Source organism: Penicillium lagena (genome assembly GCF_028827675.1).
Source record: "Penicillium lagena strain IBT 129212 chromosome Unknown utg000002l_segment0_segment0, whole genome shotgun sequence".
NCBI lineage: Eukaryota > Fungi > Ascomycota > Eurotiomycetes > Eurotiales > Aspergillaceae > Penicillium > Penicillium lagena.
Window position 1 is genome coordinate 5,095,630 of NW_026623223.1, and position 21,401 is coordinate 5,117,030.

The 21,401-nt window shown below is 50.1% G+C and overlaps 9 protein-coding genes across 9 annotated transcripts; 7 read left to right on the forward strand and 2 right to left on the reverse strand.

The window, feature by feature from the left end:
• Positions 1 to 249: 249 nt before the first annotated feature.
• On the forward strand, positions 250 to 2,785 carry N7510_004899 (scramblase family protein; the record flags this gene model as incomplete). The annotated part of the gene is made up of 4 exons (XM_056976825.1): positions 250 to 686; positions 971 to 1,453; positions 1,509 to 1,680; positions 1,730 to 2,785. 4 exons carry the CDS (start codon positions 250 to 252, stop codon positions 2,783 to 2,785), a joined length of 2,148 nt encoding a protein of 715 aa, XP_056836781.1.
• Positions 2,786 to 3,086: 301 nt separating this feature from the next.
• Positions 3,087 to 3,690, forward strand: N7510_004900 (E2 ubiquitin-conjugating protein UBC7; the record flags this gene model as incomplete). Its single annotated transcript, XM_056976826.1, has 2 exons — positions 3,087 to 3,336; positions 3,437 to 3,690. 2 exons carry the CDS (start codon positions 3,087 to 3,089, stop codon positions 3,688 to 3,690), a joined length of 504 nt encoding a protein of 167 aa, XP_056836782.1.
• A 243-nt stretch (positions 3,691 to 3,933) lies between these two features.
• On the reverse strand, positions 3,934 to 5,393 carry N7510_004901 (uncharacterized protein; the record flags this gene model as incomplete). The annotated part of the gene is made up of 7 exons (XM_056976827.1): positions 3,934 to 4,386; positions 4,434 to 4,505; positions 4,561 to 4,641; positions 4,688 to 4,783; positions 4,840 to 4,948; positions 5,016 to 5,136; positions 5,186 to 5,393. Coding segments are annotated over 7 exons (1,140 nt in total), but the record flags the coding sequence as incomplete, so codon positions are not given.
• A 430-nt stretch (positions 5,394 to 5,823) lies between these two features.
• N7510_004902 (terpene cyclase/mutase family protein) lies at positions 5,824 to 8,180 on the forward strand (the record flags this gene model as incomplete). Its single annotated transcript, XM_056976828.1, has 4 exons — positions 5,824 to 6,027; positions 6,084 to 6,547; positions 6,594 to 8,039; positions 8,090 to 8,180. The coding sequence occupies 4 exons, from the start codon at positions 5,824 to 5,826 to the stop codon at positions 8,178 to 8,180; spliced, it is 2,205 nt and encodes a 734-aa protein (XP_056836784.1).
• A 212-nt stretch (positions 8,181 to 8,392) lies between these two features.
• On the forward strand, positions 8,393 to 9,807 carry N7510_004903 (co-chaperone SGT1; the record flags this gene model as incomplete). The annotated part of the gene is made up of 2 exons (XM_056976829.1): positions 8,393 to 9,190; positions 9,244 to 9,807. 2 exons carry the CDS (start codon positions 8,393 to 8,395, stop codon positions 9,805 to 9,807), a joined length of 1,362 nt encoding a protein of 453 aa, XP_056836785.1.
• A 1,467-nt stretch (positions 9,808 to 11,274) lies between these two features.
• On the forward strand, positions 11,275 to 12,091 carry N7510_004904 (germin family protein; the record flags this gene model as incomplete). Its single annotated transcript, XM_056976830.1, has 3 exons — positions 11,275 to 11,414; positions 11,466 to 11,611; positions 11,664 to 12,091. 3 exons carry the CDS (start codon positions 11,275 to 11,277, stop codon positions 12,089 to 12,091), a joined length of 714 nt encoding a protein of 237 aa, XP_056836786.1.
• A 1,178-nt stretch (positions 12,092 to 13,269) lies between these two features.
• Positions 13,270 to 14,918, reverse strand: N7510_004905 (putative salicylate hydroxylase; the record flags this gene model as incomplete). The annotated part of the gene is made up of 6 exons (XM_056976831.1): positions 13,270 to 13,746; positions 13,806 to 13,887; positions 13,937 to 14,023; positions 14,075 to 14,315; positions 14,360 to 14,535; positions 14,605 to 14,918. 6 exons carry the CDS (start codon positions 14,916 to 14,918, stop codon positions 13,270 to 13,272), a joined length of 1,377 nt encoding a protein of 458 aa, XP_056836787.1.
• A 981-nt stretch (positions 14,919 to 15,899) lies between these two features.
• N7510_004906 (uncharacterized protein) lies at positions 15,900 to 17,425 on the forward strand (the record flags this gene model as incomplete). Its single annotated transcript, XM_056976832.1, has 2 exons — positions 15,900 to 17,334; positions 17,403 to 17,425. 2 exons carry the CDS (start codon positions 15,900 to 15,902, stop codon positions 17,423 to 17,425), a joined length of 1,458 nt encoding a protein of 485 aa, XP_056836788.1.
• Positions 17,426 to 18,932: 1,507 nt separating this feature from the next.
• On the forward strand, positions 18,933 to 20,980 carry N7510_004907 (uncharacterized protein; the record flags this gene model as incomplete). The annotated part of the gene is made up of 8 exons (XM_056976833.1): positions 18,933 to 19,102; positions 19,172 to 19,297; positions 19,348 to 19,451; positions 19,508 to 20,124; positions 20,173 to 20,248; positions 20,301 to 20,535; positions 20,654 to 20,717; positions 20,786 to 20,980. 8 exons carry the CDS (start codon positions 18,933 to 18,935, stop codon positions 20,978 to 20,980), a joined length of 1,587 nt encoding a protein of 528 aa, XP_056836789.1.
• Positions 20,981 to 21,401: the final 421 nt, after the last annotated feature.

A 21,401-nucleotide genomic window follows, 5' to 3' on the forward strand; every position in this document is an offset into this window, starting at 1 on the left:
GCTGCAGGGCCAATTGCCCTTTCTAGCGCCCGGAGAGGCGCCAGCAGTCGGGGCTGCAGCATGGTTTTGTGCTGGTGGTTGTTGTTGTTAGTCGAAATCCAATCCAGTGATGCTCAAGGGGAACTTTTCGCTCCGGCTTGGCACTAGTCACGTGGGCGGATCTTCCTGTTAGCTAGCTGGCTTCATTTCATCATCAACAAACACCAAGACTCCATTCGCCTCCTACCAGGGTCACGACAGTCTCCCGCCATGATTCCAAACTGGTACAAAGCCCTCTGGGCATGGTTCCTCCTAGCCTCCGTCGCACAGGCCCAATTCAACTTCTTCGAGCAAATGTTCGGCGGGAACCAAGGCCAAGAGCGCCAGCAACAGAACCAGAATGCCCCCAGCGACAGCAGTCGATACCAGAAGGCGTGGGATGCATGTGAGTACACTTTTCTCTTACATGGAAATATGGATATATCGCTAACCGACGCCCTCTCTTCCCGCTTTACAGCAAAATGCGACCACTACCTCTGCCCCGGAACTCTTGCTTGCGTTCATTTCCCACACCACTGCCCATGTCCGCACCCCGATGTCGAAGAGAAGGTAGAGCTGGGCGAGGGGAGTTCCATTTGCGTGTCCAAGGGCGGGTTTAAGGACGGGGAGGCGGCGCGGAAGATCGAGTTGGCTCGCAAGGGAGCTCTGTGAGGGTTTCAGGTGGTGCAGTTTGGTACTGGTGAGGAATGTATATATCTGTGGAACAAATTATAGAAGTACCCAGAGCTTCGGAGAGCAATGCCTCTGGGATTCAAGTTTGCATTCGATTGAAATCTGAAGGATCAACCACTTTGGCCTCGACTTTATATGGAATCTCCTCAAATTCGACTGGGAAATAAATTCTAGAAAATGTCCGGCAATATTGTCATATTTCCTATCAGTTAATAGTGTATTGTTCCATGTTTGGGCCGCACCGTAGGGACACTTCTAGACATGGCGTTATCGACGATAACCTAGCTTCGTCATCGCAATTGCCGCCTTCAACCGTCCGCATTTCTTCTCCGCCCACCACCTCCAAGAAGTCCTCGCTCTTTCAACTACATCGACCAGACCCTATCATGTGGGCTGTAAAACGCCGGCCACCCTCTATGCGATGGCCAATCCCCAGTCGAGCTCTCTCGAGCATCCGCGGACGCGGCGTACGGCGCGGTCCTCGCAACAGCATCACCCGCCCAGAACCCATCCTGCCAGCTCGAAGAGAAGTAGAGACACCATCGCAGCCAGATCCTACAAGTCCCCAACCGCAAGATGCTCACAATCCCCACTACGACCCCTCGCAAAACACACTCCTCGCACCTGTGCATCTACCAGAAGATCCCAACGGCGTGCTCAAGTCAGCTCACCCGGCCACGAACATCCTGGCGAACTCGGGGCTTGTCATCCAGCGGCAGTTGGAGATGATGAATGTTATGATGTGAGTGCGCGCGCTTGTAGCGTATTCCGCCTTGACTGATCGAACATGTGAACAGTGGTTTCGAGCAAGCGAACAAATATGTTATCATGGATGCGCAGGGAAACCACGTCGGGTACATGGCGGAACAAGAAAAGGGCATGGGAAACATGATGGCGCGCCAATGGTTCCGAACACATCGGAGTTTCGTGACGCATGTGTTTGATCGGCACGAGAACGAGGTCCTTCGGGTAGGTGGAACGCCTTCGCAAGTCATATGTCAATCACTGACCTCGACAGTTCCACCGTCCATTCTCTTGGATTAACTCCCGAATCCGAGTCTATGATCCTCTCGATCTCACTCCGAGCGCACCTTCATCCTCCACCGCTCTACAGGCATCAAATGCCCAAGTATCTCCACTCAGTTTTGATGAGATGCGAATCATCGGTGAAGCACAGCAGCAGTGGGCTCCCCTGCGACGAAAATACAACCTCTTTACATATCACCCCTCCCCAAATCGGTCGACGGATATGGGCACCCAACGATTTTCTCTATCCGAGTCTGATTTGTCCCAAACGCAGCAGATGCAACTGGCGCAGACATCAACTCAAAACGAGGGCGCATACAATCAATTCGCCTATGTCGACGAACCGTTTCTTTCTTGGGACTTTTCGCTTCTATCTGCCGAGAACCGACTAATTGGATCCGTGAACCGCAACTTTGTAGGCTTTGCGCGTGAGCTCTTCACAGATACTGGGGTGTATGCATTACGCATGGATTCCGCAGGACTGAGAGACGACCAGCTGGCGCCTAGCCAGGGAACCCCGGAGGCAGGAATGACTCTGGACCAGCGCGCGGTGATGCTGGCCACGGCTGTGAGTGTCGACTTTGACTACTTCAGTCGCCATAGCGGCGCAGGTGGTGTCGGGTTCATGCCGCTCTGGTTCCCCGGTGTCGGGGGCGAGGCGGCCGCAGGTGGAGGTGCGGCTGCTGGGGGTGCCGCGGCCGGCGAAGCTGGCGCAGTGGGTGTTGGTGAAGCTACCGCTGGTACTCTCGGTCGCGCCGGTGCTGCGGGTGGAATGGCAGATGGTGCGGCCGCGGGGGCTGCTGGCGCCGGGGCGATGGCTGGATACGAAGCTATGCAACGGGGTGTGTCGGGAGATCAGACGCAGGCTTCGTCCTCCGAACAACCCGGGGTGCCTCCAGCAGACCAGCCAGCACCCGGACAACCGGGCTTTTATGAAGATGTGTGGCCGGAGGAGCGACAGGAAGATCCTTGGGGCCGCGACGAGGATGATCCGTGGGGAGGAGGTGAATCCGGGGGAGAGGGAGGCGATGACTTTGACTGGTTTTGATCGTATAGATATGTATAGTATATTAGAGCCTGATAACCCTAGGCCTACCCAACAACCATTAATTGTGACATATTAACAGAATATCCTGGGATAATTCCTTGACAACTCCAGTCTCGTTCTGTGCAGCACTCCAATCTCTGGTTGTCCCACTTTCCCCTTATCAATCGCCCCCCGGAATTCCTCCGTCGCCACGCCCCAACTCACCTCCAACTTTTTCATTTCACCGCACTCACTCACCACACACCCTAACCTGACATCTCCTCTATTCTCTTCCTATCTCGCTCCCAGCAATCCTACCAAAATGGCCTCCTCCGTTGCTCAAAAGCGTCTCTTCCACGAATACAAAAACCTCTCCACCAACCCTCCAGAGGGCATCACCGCCGGGCCGGTCTCGGAAGACGACATGTTCTACTGGGAAGCCTTGATCCAGGGACCCGAGGGCACTCCCTTCGAGGGCGGTGTTTTCGCCGCCGAGCTCAAGTTCCCCAAGGACTACCCGCTCAGTCCGCCGACGATGAAGTTCGTCGGTGGCGGGGTGTGGCATCCGAATGGTAAGCCATTATTCCCTTTCCTCCTCCACCTCGCTATGCTTTCCCTGGGCTCTGTACTCCACTTAAGGTTTGAATGGTACTGATGATCTTTCTGGTATAGTCTATCCCAATGGCACGGTCTGCATCTCCATCCTCCACCCACCGGGCGACGATCCGAACCACTACGAACACGCCTCGGAGCGCTGGTCGCCCATTCAAAGCGTGGAGAAGATCCTCATCTCGGTGATGAGCATGCTCGCCGAACCGAACGACGAGAGTCCTGCGAATGTGGAGGCGGCGAAGATGTGGCGCGAGCGGAGACCCGAATATGAGAAGAAGGTGCGCGATGAGGTGCGCAGGGGGTTGGGGTTGTGAGTAAGAATAAACGGTGAATTGATGGTGACCGACATGGGGTGGGTTGTTTTTATACTCCTCGTTTCTTGCATGCCTCTCTCTGTCTCTGGTTAGGATGGATGATGCTCTTCCTTGAGACGGCGTACTGTTTATTTAATTGGCATTTCTAGCAGTGGCGACGAGCAAACTTGGCTTTTCATGGATACTTCTCTATTTATATTATATTCCAGGGATGTTCTAACTCTCGGGGTACTCTCAGTGTACCTGTCGACTCATCCCCTGGTCAATCCACCCCTCCAGACCCTTCTCCTGCTCATACAAGATCTCAATCTCCGCCTTGATGTTCAACATCAGCATGCACTGCAATTCTGCCCGCCACCCCAACTCAGGCCCATTACGTGCCAGCACGGGACTGTTCCGCAGCATGGCGACGATCTTCTTGCGATCTCGAGCTGTCAATGAGAGCAGAACACCGTCTTCCACCGAGTCTACTCCGGCGATTGCATCCGTCACTCGTAGACCGAGCCATTGCAGTCTCGAGATAGTCAGTCGGAAATTGTTGTGTGCGTATGCCGCGGAGCCGTATTTGTATGTCGACATGATTGCCACGCCGTCTGGATCTCCGTCGACCAGCGCATAAAACGGAAGATCGGGTGCGGCGGTGTCAGAGAGTCGACGAAGGAACTTCCGTGTGCATAGGTCGGGGTAGCCTTTGCCCTGGGTCGGTCGTCAGTCCGGATTGTTTGGGTGATGGTGAGCCTTACAGTCACCAAAATACCCTCTCCCGATGCCGCATGCAAGTGATAGGAGCTTCGCGCGAGTCGTTGGAAGACTGCCTATCAACTAGGTCAACATTTGATTCATTGTGATCATCGGGAGAACCGCACATACGTCTTTCTCCACCACCAATACCCATCGAACACCTGAGATATCAATGTCGTCCACATCCTCCATTCGAGGGATCAGGATTCCCTGGGTCAGTGAGCCTAGCAGTCAGCATTGAAGATCGGGAAATGACCCCAACCGTTGAGACCGAATGAGCATCCACGACTTCACTCGATGCATGCTTCCTCAGACGAAAGCAGCCCACCGTCAACCCCTTTGCTGCAGCTTCCTAAGATCTCGGTCAGTTGCCTGGCCGTTCAAGTTGGGGAACGAGACCCATCTTACAACGTGCAATGCAGCCCTATCCACGCCAATCGTATACGCCAGGTCGTCAATCACCCCGTCGACTATTGTCTGAGAGCAGAAATATTCCGGGTCGATATAGTATATGTCCCTGGGCAATACCAGCACTCAGCACGCACAGACACACACACATCTATATCAGGAAGAAAGAACCTTACCTTTTGGAGATCACCTTGCCCGTGCGCATAGCTTGCTCGATGATGGAAAGCACTCGAATGACGACCGCTAAGCATGGCGTATCAGTGACCAAGTTACATATCTTCCGACTGGAGTGCCTTGCTGAATCTCCATGCCTCGTACGCTGTTCTCCCGGGCCAGGAATATGTACTCCAAACCTGGACGCTGGGGATCCCCTCGAGCGCTCGATTGCTCGGGTTGATGGTGCATGCTGCTGGGCTGGGTCTGCGTTTCAGCGAGATGGCCGGGTGGCTGTCAGCCGTGGGGAGGGACAATTGGTGGAGCAAGGCTGTAAGAGTGGTGTCGATGTATTCTCGGACCGGAGCGTCTCGGGAGAAGCTGGAGGGATGGGGGTCCATTGGCAGATGTGCTTGTGATGGGAGATGGAAAGAGGTTGAGGGAAACGTGACCTGCCAGTCTGCCACTCTAGACTTCTACTTCCCACATAGTGTGCGATATGCTCCGGAAGACGCTATATGATCGGCATCTATAATAAAGATACTGATCTAGATCTAAAAATATATGAACTATGTGGTTATCTGATCGGAATCCGTGGACGGTGCGACATTGTCCCTACCCTTTTCTTTCAATTCTTCTTCCACCCTTCGACGCTTTTCTTTCATTCTCTTCTTCCTCATTGCCCATCCAAAATCCATCCGCTCGCAGCCTTGGTATAGAATCCATCTCGTACTTGGTTCTACACGGCAGTCTTGATACTGCTGACTCAGCACCTTCCCCGGGCCTTCCCTTGTAAACAGCGCATCCCCTGCACTTCCCTCAGAAGCAACCATGGCGTTTCAAATTGGACCGTGGAGAACCGACGCCCAAGGCCATCTGACCGCAGATGAAAACGGTGACTCCAAGACCGATTATGCCCGCTGGCGTCTGGTCAATGAGGAAGGCCGCCAGACATGGCGTTATTTGGAGTCCGACGAGGAACTTGAAGATTGGCCCCAGTCTATAGCTGACAAGTACCACCTGGGCATGCCAACGGTAATATTCTTATTTCCCCTTGAAAAGGGATCACCATTCTTACTTTTTTTACGCAGGGTCTGCCGGAGCTGCCACAGGCAAAGACGCCGCTAGAAGCCGCGGAGAATGGTCTGTCCTTCTTCTCGCGCTTGCAGCTCGACGCGGGCAATTGGGCCTGCGAGTACGGTGGCCCCATGTTCCTGCTGCCGGGCATTCTGATCACTTATTATGTGACCAACACCCCTATTCCTCCAGAGTATGCCACGGAGATCACCCGCTATCTCTTTGCCCGGCAGCACCCCGAGGATGGCGGCTGGGGTCTGCACATTGAAGCTCACAGCTCGGTCTTTGGGACCTGCATGAACTACGTGGCCCTTCGCTTGGTGGGTGTCAGTGAAGACGATCCTCGTATGGTCAAGGCCCGGGGCCTGCTGCACAAGTTTGGCGGCGCCCTTTACGGACCCCATTGGTCCAAGTTCTGGCTGAGCATCCTTGGTGTGATGGAGTGGGAGGGCGTGAACCCCGTTCCTCCCGAGATCTGGTATGTTTTCCCTTCATATGGACATATGCCTTTGCTAAGTGTTCAGGCTCCTCCCTGATTGGGTCCCCTTTGCGCCCTGGCGCTGGTGGATCCACATGCGCCAGGTCTTCCTGCCCATGTCCTATCTGTGGTCGAAGAAGTTCAGCCACCCATTGGATTCATTCACAAAACAGCTTCGGCAAGAGCTGTACACGCAGCCCTACGATACCATTGACTTTGCGGCCCACCGCAACTCAATTCACGAAGCAGATAATTACTATCCCAAGACGTGGTTGTTGAATTCCATCAACGAAGTGCTCGTTCGGCTGTATAACCCCTTCTTCCGCGTGCAGGCCATTGTCAACCGTGCGGAAGAGTGGACTTGGGAGTTGATCCGTATGGAGGATGAGAACACTGACTACGCGGGGTTGGGACCCGTCAATAACCCGATGAACATGGTGGCTTGCTATGTCCATGACGGACCGGACAGCTATTCAGTTCGGCGGCACCGAGAGCGTTTGAATGACTACATGTGGATGAAGGACGAGGGAATGTTGGCGAACGGCACCAACGGCGTGCAAGTGTGGGATACGGCCTTCATTACCCAGGCAATTGTCGTCGCCGGGTTCGCAGATGAACCTAAGTGGCGGCCGATGTTGAATCGTGCGCTGGAATTCCTCGAAGATCACCAGCTCCGAGAGAATGTACCAGACCAGGAGAAATGCTATCGTCAGCACCGCAAGGGCGCTTGGCCCTTCAGCACCAAGACCCAGGGCTATACAGTCAGTGACTGCACAGCCGAGGGTCTGCGATCGGCCATTCAGCTGCAGGAGATGCACAACTTCGACAAGGTGATCTCGGTTGAGCGGTTGAAGGACAGCGTCGATTGTCTGCTGCTCATGCAGAACCCATCCGGCGGGTTTACGGAGTACGAAACGACCCGTGCTTCGCCGAAGGTTGAGTGGCTGAACGCCGCCGAAGTATTTGGAGGTATCATGATCGGCTACGACTACCCAGAGTGTACGACCGCATCTGTTACCGCACTGTCACTCTTCAGCAAATACTACCCCGACTACCGCGCGGACGAAATCCGCGCCGCGAAGGACAAGGCCGTGGCATATATCAAGCGCGTGCAACGACCAGATGGCAGCTGGTACGGATCATGGGGCATCTGCTTCACCTACGCGGCCATGTTCGCACTGGAGAGTCTGGCCAGCATTGGCGAGACGTACGAGACGAGCGAGGACTCCCGCCGCGGGTGCGATTTCCTGATCTCGAAGCAGCAGGCCGATGGCGGCTGGGGCGAGTCGTACCTCAGCAGTGAGAAGCATGTTTACGTTCAGCACGAGATGTCGCAGGTCGTGCAGACGGCGTGGGCCTGTTTGGCACTGATGGAGGCGCGCTACCCGCATAAGGAGCCGATTGAGAAAGGCATGAAGCTGCTGATGGCTCGCCAGCAGCGCAATGGTGAGTGGCTGCAAGAGGCCATTGAGGGTGTTTTCAACCAATCCTGGTATATATTCCTGCTTGCAAGTTCAGACCCTGCATACTAATCGCGTCTAGCATGATCTCCTATCCCAACTACAAGTTCTACTGGCCCATCCGCGCGTTGGGTTTATACAGCCGGCAATACAGCAACGAGGCGCTGATGTGAGCCGTTTAATAATCCTCTACTCTTAATAGTCCAACTGTTAGTTAGCGATAGTAATCAACATCACTCTGTAAATAAACAATAACATTTCTTATGGGATGATGTAATATCTGTTGTGTTTGTTTGATTCCACCACTTTCTTTCTCCACTTCCGCTCTTTCCTCCCCACCTCCAACTCAACTTCTTCCACCACCTCAAACTAAACACCACCAACCATGAACGCCGCCAGCCAGGGCGAGAAAGCCCTGTCCGAAAGCAACTGCCCCCTCGCAATCCAGCACTACACACGCGCCCTCACCGAGCTCCCCCGCGCCCCACCCTACTACCTCCAACGCTCAACCGCATACTCGCGCCTCAAGCCTGCAGACGGCGGCCCGGATAGTAAATCCGCGCTCCACGATGCCGAGATCGCACTAGTTCTCGCCCGAGACCGCGGCAAGCGCGAGCTCATCCTCGCAGCGCAGATGCGCCGCGGCGTTGCCCTATACCAGCTCGAGCGGTTTGGCGATGCGGCTTTTGTCTTTGGTATTGTGGAGGGGAAGACCAAGACTGAGGAGGAGAAGGACAAATCGGAGGGTATCAAGGCTGCCATGTCTGGCGCGGGTGGGAAGAAGAATGCGTTTGCGGAACTGCCTATTTGGATGGCTAAGGTTCGGCGCAAGTTGAATGAGCTGGGTGAGGGGCACGAGCAGACCATTGTCTCTGTGCCGGAGTTTCCGGGAGATGTCCGGGTGCCGTCGGAGAAGGAGCTGAAGGCGCAGTGGGAGGCTTTGAGGGCAGGCAAGTCAGTGCAGCAGACTGCTGGTGGTGGCGGTGCTCCTACAACTGTGTCGAATGATCCTGGTTCCAGCTTAGAGCCAGCTGCTACAGAACCAAGCAAGCCCAGCTCTGGACCAACATCCCCACAGAAGGTCCGGCACGAATGGTATCAATCCCAGGACTCAGTGGTGGTGACCTTGTACGTGAAGGGAATAGCGAAGGAAAGCGTGGAGGTGGAGCTAAAAGACGACTCGGTAGGCGTATCCCCTTTAGCTAAAACGATCAACATACTAATAATGTTCTCAAGGCGTCTCTTCAATTCCCACTCCCCTCAGGCGCAGATTACGCCTTCACTCTCGACCCGCTCTATGCGCGCATCGATCCATCCACCTCCAAAGTCTCGGTGATGAGCACCAAGATCGAAATCACGCTACGGAAGCAAGTTGCTGGCCAGAAATGGAATGCACTGGAAGGGTCCACGTCAATCTCGACAACGACTCTCGCTGATCGGCCGGCTGCGGCTGCTCCATCTACTTCATCCGGTCCCGCATACCCGACTTCTTCGCGCCACGGCGCAAAGGACTGGGATAAAGTTGCATCGTCGTTGACTGCGAAGAAACCCAAGGACAAGAAGAAGAAGGCCGCTGATGAAGAAGGAAATGGTGAAGACGACGTGTCAGACGCTGAGTCTGCAGACTCTGAACTCGGCGGCGATGCCGTGGATGGCTTCTTTAAGAAACTGTATGCCGGTGCGGACCCGGATACCCGCCGTGCGATGATGAAGAGCTATGTCGAGAGCCAGGGAACGTCGCTGAGCACGAATTGGCAGGAGGTTGCGAAGGGGAAGGTCGAGCCTCACCCGCCGAGCTGAGTCTGATGATGCTTCTTTTTTGTATTCGCATCCAGCGCTAGGTGTTTATGATATCCTGATTGATCATTCATGCTCAACCGTTCGAATTCCAGTAAATGTGTGCGTCGTAGGTGTTTCTAATAACTACTCACTTTTCTACAGCTTGCCGAGGAAGACGAGCCAACATCTCATCTTAACCTTGAATCTCAGATGCGGATGCCTGACCTGTAACTAAGTCAGTCACTTTTTTTCCTCTCCTAAAAAAAAGAAAATCTGTAAGGAAGTCTTCTTATATAGAGGGGGGCAATCTGGGGATTAGTTTGAAATAGAAATCCCAGGTAGATCTTGGATTTCCGTGGGAGACAGGCGTTATACATCTTATAGTGCACAAGGTTCTAACTTAACTTACCAAGGCTACATTACCTTCGAATTAATTAATTGATTAGTTGCATTATAGTAAAAGCAGAGATTATTATAAAGAAATTGAAATTATTGAACTATTCAAGAGAGGGAATATATGCATACATGATATATATATTCATGGCATACAGTAGTTATTGTCAAAAATTGGAATTCCTACAGCCACGTACGGGGATTTGCCCTTCATCAATATTTCCTATTGTGTAGTAGTCATTTATTAGTTAGTACGCCCTCTAAACTGTCGGGCATTTCCCAGTTTTATCTGAATCAGTGATTTATTTCTTCGTGATGTACAATTCCACGTGGGACCGTCGTATGTCCAGATTTTGACAGTTATTACTAGTAGGTATATATTCGTGGCTTAGGCCCCAAGTGTGGATACGCTTATAGTGGATAGCGTTGGGGATATGTATGTAGGGGCCCGTCGGCTTCCATGAAGTCGTATTATGAATACGCTCGAGCCAAGCAGCCAATACGACATCCACACAGGCGGCCCGCTCTGGTATCCATTTTCTTACACGCTGGGAACTGTCTGTCTGGATTAAAGTCTTCAATGAGCTCCCTTCATCATTGATTTGTCATTAATATCGCTCAGCACCGAGAATACTCGGGCAATTGCCTCTATTCCATGGTTGCCCACGCACATATTCACCCTGAGTTCTAGTGTTTAGGTTTTTCGCAGCTGCACCTGACTACCATGAATCTACGGGACAAGGCCGAATATGGTCACTTGGTAGAGAGGCCATTTTTCCCAGCCTGTCATATTTTCTTGCGCTTTCATGGCGATCTGCGCTGGATGGATCGGGTGTCTTGGCGAAGTTGAGAATGATCTGTGGTGTACGAGGAACAACTATGCGAAGTAAATGAGGCTGAGCCCGTAAGTCAAGCGGAAGAACATTTGGAATATACCATGGCAATTGATTTTGAATCAAGTGCTGATTTGAATAATCTAGGTATATAAGGGCCTTGATCGCTTTCCTTTTGATCATTCAACCATCAAGATCACCAACCAAGCAACACATTATCATCGCCTATACAAGAATCTTTCTAGATCTACCTCTAACAAAGATGATGTTCACCGAGTTCGCACTTAGCTCTACGCTTGTCGTTGCCCTTGCCCTTGCTCTTCCGGCAAATGCAGCACCTCAACATATGTCCAAACGCACAACCGAGCTCAGCTTGACCGCTCAGCTGCAACTCGCGGACACGTTAGTTTCTGAAATTGAAATCAATGAAACCAAATTAATCAAATATTTTAGTGCTGTCGATCGCTACAAGCTTCTTTCGAAGGATGAAGACTTTGTCTATGATTTCACAAAAAACAGAGACACCCCGTTCGCCAACCGCAAGACCTTCCCAGCCCTTGTTGGTTATGGTGCCTCCATGAGTATCGCGCAACTGCCAGGTAATCTAGGAAGAATACCCCGGTTTTCAACTCATACTCACAACATCAATAGCGTGCAGCATGGCCTTCCTTCACCTACACCCTCGTGCTACCGAGCTCTTCGCCCTTAACTCTGGCCGTGTGATCACCGAAATGGTACCCGAGGGGATGGTCCTTGGCTCCGATGGCAAGCAACGGGTCATCCGTACAGAGCTCCACCCCGGAATGATGACTATCTTCCCGGCCGGTTCGTTCCACACGCAAGTGAATCCGGACTGTGAGCCTGCCAATATTACGGCAGCATTCACGGCTGAGGACCTTGGACTTTCTCTGGTCGCGGATGAGACATTTTCCCTCCCCGATGATGTGATTGCTAGGACATTTGGGCAGAGTATTGCCGGTGAAGATATTGACCGTGTGAGGGATGCTATCCCGGGGTATACCCTTATCACTGTTGAGGAGTGTTTGACCAAGTGCGGTATTAAGAAACGCCAAGTTTGATCCGTTCGACATCGTATAGCCCAAGCTTTGCTATACCCATATATGCACTCTGTTATCTCAATTTGTCATATTGATGTTGCCGGGGACTCCATAGTACGAGAAGAAAGGAAAGAGAGATACAATGAACCTATTGCTCGATAGTCTATCTCCTAGCAAGGATCAACACCTATATATCTTGAGGCAGACTCTTACTGTATAGCACTAGAGAATATTCGGCTTTGTAAGTATCGCTTCAGTGAGGACTTCCGGTGTCCTAGTGAACAGTAGAGTGCATCTAGACAGCCAACCCCCACATTATAGCCCGTTGCAGAAGATAACCAATCGAATCGACTACCTCCAACCTTGACTTGCAACCTCAAAACTAGTCAACGGCATTAGCATCTACTATACCGGAGGGACATTCTACTACGGACCTCGAATCGCCCGCCGATCCTTCACTTGCCAGGCTCACCGCAAACATCTTAGCCGACCTACTCTGTTCAACCTCTCCGACCTCCCCGGCGCCAGGCCCACAGATTGGCACATCTTCGCCTCAACGGCGAGCTCTTGGTGAAACAAGTCATTGCGTTCTGTCCATCTTCAGCCTCAACCTTCAGCTAAAATGAGGCTTTTACTTGTTATTCTCGGCCTTGGCGGCGTCTTGGTGGCAGTTGCGGCTCCAAATCATCCTAGGTCGAACGACCTGCCCAAGTGCTTGGAATGGAATGGAATGTCAGATGGTACGTAACGTGTTGGCATTTCATCAGAAGATGTGTATGCTGAGCCTAGTTATCGTGGCTCCGCACTACGGACGATGAATTCAATACTTTAGACGCAGAGATGAGCTTACGGATGTGTATGGCGTCTTAAATGTCGCTAATGCCAACTATCTTGCTAGTCGTGATGATGCCGATATTCCTTGGGCTTAATAGTTGGAACTTTAGGATCATAGAGAGTCCTTCTAGTGAACGAACTGAGACGTTAAGACTACATAGTATCTAAAATAGAAAGAGATAGCATAATACTTTCTAGAATAAGCCTGAATTAATTGACTGCAACTTTGAAGCCTTTAAGTTGTCTTTATTGATTATCCGTAACTAAAAGTTCTATGTGCAGCTGGCTGAGTATATGAAGACTAAATCAGGGTTGTCGAAGAGGCACCACACTTCGTGTCATCAGGAAGAACAATTTCTCAACCTTCACGGAATGAAAATATTCTTTGGCATAGTCAAAGCGCATATTCGATAAATGGCATTTTGCCAATCATCATACTTGGCTACCGCATCAGCAAGGACATCAAATCCAAGTAGACTCCTCTGATACTCCGCATCACCCCAGTTGAATGAGCAGGAAAATTTCCAATCTTTTAATGGAAGTTCAGCCAACGCCTTGTCACGAGCTCTTTGCTCTGGACCGTCAGGCAGATGGTAGTAGTGCCGAGTATGCACAGCGCCTTCGACATTGACTTTGGTTCGATCCTTGCGCAGGTCTTCGTACAAACCAAATAAACTAGACAAAAGTCTCATTTTGTCATCTTGGCTCGCAGGTACTGTATACTTTTGGAATTTTCCCAGAAACAATCCTAGAATCGCACCGTCTTCGACAGCCATTGCTGCCCCTTGACCTTGATAAGGGGGAGTTGGATGTGATGCATCCCCCATGAGCGTAATCGTTCCCTGAATCCTTATTATCAGCCCTCATCCGGTCCAGTACTATAGGAAAATAGGTCATATACCTTTGTCCACTGATCGAGCTCCTTGAAGTGAAAGAGCTTCCATTGCAGTGGCGAGTTCATGATCGAGATGATGTCAGCTAGGCTAAACAAGTCAGACATGTTGACTAGATGTATGGAAAGTCAGAGCACACATTGGATCCCATTCGACAAATTTGGCAGCAATATCTTCTGAATTACCTGGTAAAGTTCGTGCGTCGGGAGGGAGGTCATCGGCCACGCTTCAAAGCACGGTCAGAATTTATCGAAGAGTGAACATGAGAGACACCTACATCAATACCAAGTTATATTCTTTTCGATTTCTCAGCGGGTAGAATACCGCATGCTTCCCCGACCCCAGCCATACTTGTATATCTGATTGTTGCAGAAGGTCATCCAGTTTTTCGTTCTTCTGAGCTTTTAGTTGCGCGTGGGTGAACGTACCACGATAGGCCAAATCACCCGTAGCGGCAGGTGAGAAAGACCGATCTAGAACAATATCGCGTATACGAGACCAGAGCCCTGAGAGTGAGACTGAGCAATGGAATTAATTCAGGTCGGAAACAAGGTCAACGCACCATCTGCACCTATTACCACATCAACGCCCAGACAGCTCCCATCTTTCAGTACAACATTTTGTTGTCCGCTGGGGGCTCTAACGATATCAACAACCTCCGCTCCTGTCATGATGCGCACTCCGAGGGCGCTGGCTTCCTCCATAAGAACTCGCTGATAGTCGCCTCTGTGTATAGCTCTTCAGGTGGATTGAATTAGTTAACCTCTCTCTTAATCACGCGAATTTCAATCGCATTTAGTCACTCACATCCATTCTGCTCCGTATTCCGTCACAGTCCTGGTTTTAAGCGGCTTCTCTGCAATTGCCCGACCATCCGAGTATCTTCTGAGCCTGAAAAAATCTGGTTGATAACCACCAGCTTCTTTGAGCTTCTCAAGTAGACCGAATTCTGCCAGAATACGGGAGGCATTCGGTGGAATATGTATGCCGGCGCCGATGGTCAAAACTTCCGGCGTTCGCTCGATGACAGTGACTTGCAGGGCTCGGTTTGCTCGGCGGCAAGCAATCGCACACGTTAGCCCGCCTATTCCGGCCCCGACAATGGCGACATTAATTTTCATTGTCAGCTTTTAGCTACTTGATTCAGATTAGTGGGCACTGACAACAGTTCAGTGTTGGTGTATACTGACGTTTGCTTCAAATACGAATGCACACATGGGGTTGATCAAGACGATCTCGCGCCCTTTGCAATTTGTCGAGTTTCAGGGACGGTTTCGGCCTATAAAAATGAATAATTTTCTCCGAGAACTATAAATTTAATAATACCAAAAACTTCTTGTAGGACAATCGTGCCGTCTTTATGTATATACGTAGGACTTACCATTTAGGATGATAGCACGCTATGGCGTTATCTACTATCTCTTTCGATGGTACCCCAGATACGCTCCCATAGTAAGACTAGTCAATGGGGTTACAGCATGAAGCAATTCCTAAAGGTAAACTTCGCCTGTCGGGAAGAACAATCAACCAGATTAATTGAACGGTGGTTGAATCGCGCCTGCGTACGTTTTAGGTTTGTCGTATTCATTAGTATTGATTACGCCAAGGAGGTTATTCGCTCATGTGGGTGGCTTTCCTTAATGCATCATTCCAAATCATCAGCCCAAGTGGGGGGGACCGTGGCGAACTCAGCCTCAGACCTGGTTAGCAATAAACCTCCAGGAGTGGACTTTTAATCGAACTTTCGAATCGACCCAAGGGTTTACTCCTCAACGCTAAGGAAGCGATGCTCCAGAGCCTGTGATTAATACGCTTCAGGTTTTCTCTGATCAACCGCAACCCTAACCCTGTCAGCACAGACATTTTTGATTCTGAGATCCTCCACTTATCAACAATATGCCTAGCGATACGACTCGATCGGGGACGCGGGCGATAGGCCTCAGGATCCGAAAAGCACATGCAAAATCCAGGAATGGTTGCCTCAGATGTAAACAACAGCGAAAGAAGGTGGGTCATAATTCTCGTCAATCCACACAACATGTTCTGATCGTATTCCTTAGTGCGATGAGTTGAGGCCGAGCTGTTCCAGATGTGCCAAGCGCATGTACAGTTGTCGGTATCAGAGCCTTCTAAGTGACCCCAGTTCATCGGACGAACAGGAATTTCCGGATGGGTCAATTTCTGATCTGAATCTCCCATTCACGAGTCCCAGAATCATTGTTGCGCGCTCCGAGGGGCCGATCGAATCTACGGGTGACCACCTCTCGGTCCCTGGTTCTTTTGCCAGTGTCTCTTCTCACCCTTCATCTCCTTATTGTTCTTCCAATTTCAACAGGGATGAAGAGAAACTAGCGTCAACTTCTCAGTCTCCTGTTACTCTGGACGCGACAGAACTCAGTCTCTTGAGCCACTATCTCTCGCACACTAGCCAAACTATACCATTCGACCATCTCGATCTCTACGCTCTTTCCGTAGGAATACCAAATCTCGCTTTCAATAACAAGCCTGTCATGTCATCCCTGCTAGCCTTAGCAGCAGCATGCAAGTCTCATGATATTGTTAAGCAAACCAAGACACCTCTGGATGGCCAGACCCTAATTACGGTCCGGGAACTCTTCAAGCTTGCGGAGCGCCACCACAGAGCTTCTCTCCAGCACATTCAAGCGGCCATGTCTCACTCGGATTGGTACGATAACGTTCACGCAAACGCGGCATTAATGGTCTTGTATGCCTCCGCCAGTCATTCCATAAGAGTATATCTCGCCGCCACTGCAAAACGAAGTGGCCGGCAGCTGCCGAATGAGGTGCTTCCGCAACACTCACAATGGATCTCATTCACACGGGCAGCTCATACAGCGTCCACCGCAATTCTGAATGACATCGTTAACGCTACGAATAAAAGCCGGACTGCCAGTATCAGCCAGGCTGTTTCTACACAAGATCTACCTACAATGGCTTTAAGTGGCACTCCTGATTTGTCACCACAGGACGGTCCATCCGAAAACACGAAGCGCCTATTTCTTCCGCTAGTCGCGTCTACGTATAGTCGAGCCCTTAAGAGTTTACGTAGGAGAGCTGATTCTATAGCGGCTCGTTTTGAGAGACCGGAGTCTTCTACTTGCGACCAAATAGAGCTCCGCGCGTGCTTGGAAACTTTGCCCATACTTGGAAAATGTGCATCTGCCGCCCTATCTAGAAGAGAAAGTGGCGACGTATCCGAGGGCCCTAGCAATGACCCCGTTTTATTTGATGAATCTTCTAGAGTCTCGCCATGGGTCGGAAAGTACATGATCAGTGTGACATCAATGAAATCGCCGAAGGCACTCCGACGGACCATCTTGTCCTTTTTGAACAAAGTCCCGTCCGAGTATCTCAACATTATTCAGTCAGCGCTCGATTCACCGTCCGCGGAGGCGAGTCCTGAGAATCGGATAGCAGGTTGCTCGCCCAAGACTGAGTCACCCTCGCTCGATACGACACAACTACTAGCCATGGATATCTTTGCCCATTGGCTGGTCTTAGTTATGCTATTGGATGGTGTGTGGTGGATTGGTGGTATTGGACAGTGGGAGCTGGGCCAGGTTGTGTCATTGATGAAGACTCAGGAATTGTTTCACCAGTTGGCTGATATTAGTGAAACATGGTGGCCCCAAAGCATGTATTTAGTTAATTTGGAGCTTACGCCCACTCTCTAGAGTTTTACAGTGCGTCTCGAAATCGATATCATCACTTGCACTCTTTCATTGTATCTCGGAACATAATGCCAAGGCTCATTAGTCTATTAGGAATGAACCCAGGAATATCAATAATCCTGTATCAGTATCAATATAGTGACATATACACACGAAAATGTCTGGCAATTTATAGTGCTTGTCCTGAGCTTCCTGAGCCTCCTGAGCCGATCTTCCCGGGCCATGTCATGCTCCTAGGAATACAGTCTCGGCTACGAACTTCCTTAATCTGCTGAACTCTGGGGTAATTAGATGGAGCCGTTTGAGGGTCCACATTTGTGCTCTATGACCTCTCCCCGCTAGTCTCATTCTCCTGCCAACAATACGACTAGCGTCATCTATGTGGCCGACGTTGTACCTAGTGGGTTTGCTCGTAGGAGACTTTGCGGCAAATGTGCAGTGGGGTCTGTTGAAAGGATCGATCACTTTTCAACATCTTGTGGTGGTTCCTCTTTGTACTTCTTTTTCTATTTATTTACATTAGAAAGGTTACAGTGCTGGCAAAGGGACCGGGAGAGCTTATTCTAAAGAACTCGCGGCCACCTTCTAGGAAGTTGTAAGCTCTTAGAAATCAGATACCGACGACTCAGTCAATCCTGGAGTCAATCCTGGGGTAGTCAAATCGAAACTCTCTGGTCAATGCTTCCAGCTTGAAATGACAAACTAAGATATGCTTGAAAGGTGATCAAATTAATCACCAATTTATTCGTTGGGGTAAAGAAATGGCGTAATATGATGTTTCAATACGTGGTGAAATCTAATCACTGCAACCATGTCTTGACGTGAAATGGTCTGTTGAGATGTGTTTATGGACGATCAAGTTGAATCACCCCGGTTTTGCCGAGGGAATGAAGTGGGGAGATCCGGGTAAAAGACCTGTGATTGCGGTCTTAGTGTAACGAATGGCTTTGATTCGTCGAATGGCCAGCTAGTTAGCGTCTTGGTTATTGTGTGGGGATGCTATGGAGGAGGTGGAGGCGGGAAGCTAGCCATTGCACGTCTCTTTCCTCATGTCAACCTCCTTTCCATCTCGATGCTGCAACATGTAGGCCAGCTAAAACCTAGTTAATTCAGATGGGAGGAAAGAGTCAGTCTCTCAGCACGCTAGGCGCCAGGGGTGTAGGGACCCATGTTCAACTGTCATGCGTAGTGTCGACCTCTGATGTGCAGCATTGCGATGCATATTGGGAATGTTGCTAGCTGCTGTCTCCCACGTAACCCCGCGCTAGTCCGCGCTTCCAATTTAACCGGAACGCTGACCCCTAAAGATGGTGCTATGGCGTATATATGTATATTTAACGCCCACGTTCTGATTTTCTTGAGTTGGTTCTCGTGTATGCCTCGCTTGTCTCCGAACTTTCTAGTGATCGATTGTCCTCTTTTCTCCGGGCCACTTCAGACATCATGGTTGGGATCGCTTCTCTTCAGCCGTTGAGAGTGAGAGAGCAAGATGCTGCTGTTGCTGAAACACATCAATTTCGCCGAGTAATATGGTACAAAGATCCGGGCATGAGGAAACTCTATTCACTGGCTATGGTTTTGTGTTTAGCGTCCGCCACAACAGGTTACGATGGGTATAGTACTTAACCTACTATCCTGCATGTTTTATCATTGTCACAAAATCTGACTGCTCATGTCTGTAGATCTATGTTAAATGGTTTACAAATCCTGGATATATGGCAAGATTACTTCCACCATCCAACGGGATCGATACTGGGCTTGTTTGGATCCATTTATAGCATTGGTGGTCTTGCCGGCTTACCCTTCGCGTGAGTCGATATCGCTCTAAAACGCAGGCCTCTTTCTCACTCTTGCGTAGTCCGTATATAGCGGATCACTATGGTCGTCGCATTGCGATCATAACAGGATGTCTGCTACTCTTTGTTGGGGTTGCAGTCCAAAGTGCAGCTCAAAACTTCTCTAGTATGTTCCATGCCATGAAGTTCTCTATTCACTCGAAACAATCTAATCTTTGTCAGTGTTTATTGCCGCTCGTTTTTTTGTTGGATTCGGAAACAGCATAGTCTCCAACGCCGCGCCTCTACTTCTCACTGAGATTTGCCATCCGCAACATAGAGGGCGAGTCACAACAGTATACAATCAACTCTGGGATATCGGATCCATTGTCGCAACATGGATAACCTTCGGCACTTTTAGTATCAAGAACAACTGGTCTTGGAGAATTCCGTCTATTTTCCAAGCGTTGCCAACTTTAGTGCTGTTTATCTTCATCTGGGTTGTTCCTGAATCCCCGCGTTGGCTTCTCTCGAAGGAGCGAGATGAGGAGGCCCTAGATATCTTGGCCAAATATCACGCTAACGAAAACAAATCAGATAGAGACGTGCTATTTGAATTCTACGAGATTCGGGAGACACTACGACTCGAGTTCGCGGCCAAGAAAGCCAGTGGTTACTTGGACTTCTTCCGAACAAAGGGCAATACATATCGCCTTCTTCTAGTCCTCGCGCTAGGTCTTTTTTCTCAGTGGAGTGGCAACGGCTTGACTAGTTACTACTTCGCCCTAGTCATGGATAGCATTGGTGTCACTGACGCGGACACTCAATTCAAGATCAATGGCTGCAAAACCATACTTTCGGTAAGTCGCCGCAAACAAGGTTTAGAGACTTTTACTAATATCATACAGTTGATTGTCGGCCTTATTAGTGCAGCTGTTGTTGACAGAGTTGGCCGTCGGCCTTTATTTCTCGCAGCAACATCGGGTGAGTGCTCTGAACTTTTATAAGCTTTTAACGCTAAGTAAGCAAATGATAGGGATGTTTGTTTGCTTCGTCCTCTGGACTGCCTGTTCGGCTCTTTACGACCTTCACCATAATCTAGCAGCTGGCAAAACTGTGATCTTTTTCATCTTCCTCCACGGAGTATTCTACAATATCGCCTGGTCAGGTCTACTAGTCGGATATACTGTCGAGATTATGCCATATAGAATTCGTGCAAAAGGACTTATGGTTATGAACTTCTTCGTCCAGGTGGGATTGGTTTTCAACCAGTTAGTCTCGCCTACTTCTCACCTTGCTCACTTCACCTATGCTATGCTCTCGTCCCCCTGGTCTTTTTCATTGCTATAGTCGATTGTCAGGATGCACAGCTGATACGGATTTCCATAGATATATCAACCCCATTGGCCTAAGCCAATTGCAACCTCGGTGGCGCTTCTACTCGATATACTGCGTGAGTTCACTCTACTCCTTCCTACTTGGTACCCTCGAAATGTGCATTTCCCTACTCACACTACGTAGGGCTGGCTTTGTTTCGAAGTCATTTTCGTCTTCTTTTTCTTTATTGAAACTCGCGGGCCTACCCTTGAAGAAATTGCGAAGATCTTTGACGGGCAGGATGCTCAAGTGGCAAATGTGGACATTCATGTTCTCGAGGATAAGCAAACAGTGGTTGAAATGGAAACCACGGATTTAGATGCGGAACGGCGAGTTTAGCTAAATATACTTAGTTCGGAATATTTAGCGCAAATCTATCCTCGCAAGTCCTTGTAGATATAGCTCAATCGATTTAGCGCCTTATCATAAGTATACAGGAGTCTCTCAGAATCCAGAGGCCCGTACGCTCTCTAAATGGTGGCACATAGTATACTGTCATGTTCTGCGATGCACTTAGTTACCTACTTCATAAATTAGGTTAAGCCACACTAGCTGCCTCAAAAGTGGGATTGCCCCGACAATTACATCTGGAGCCCCGCATCAGATGGTGTAAACAGCCCACCCCCACAAAGCGGGAACCCCCGCCGGCTATATACGTGGAGTACATCCACGCTACCGGCGTAGATACTAACTATATATCTATATGCTTCGTTAATCAGGCTTAAAGGCGGATAAAATGCCGGACAATCGGGTTGCGCGG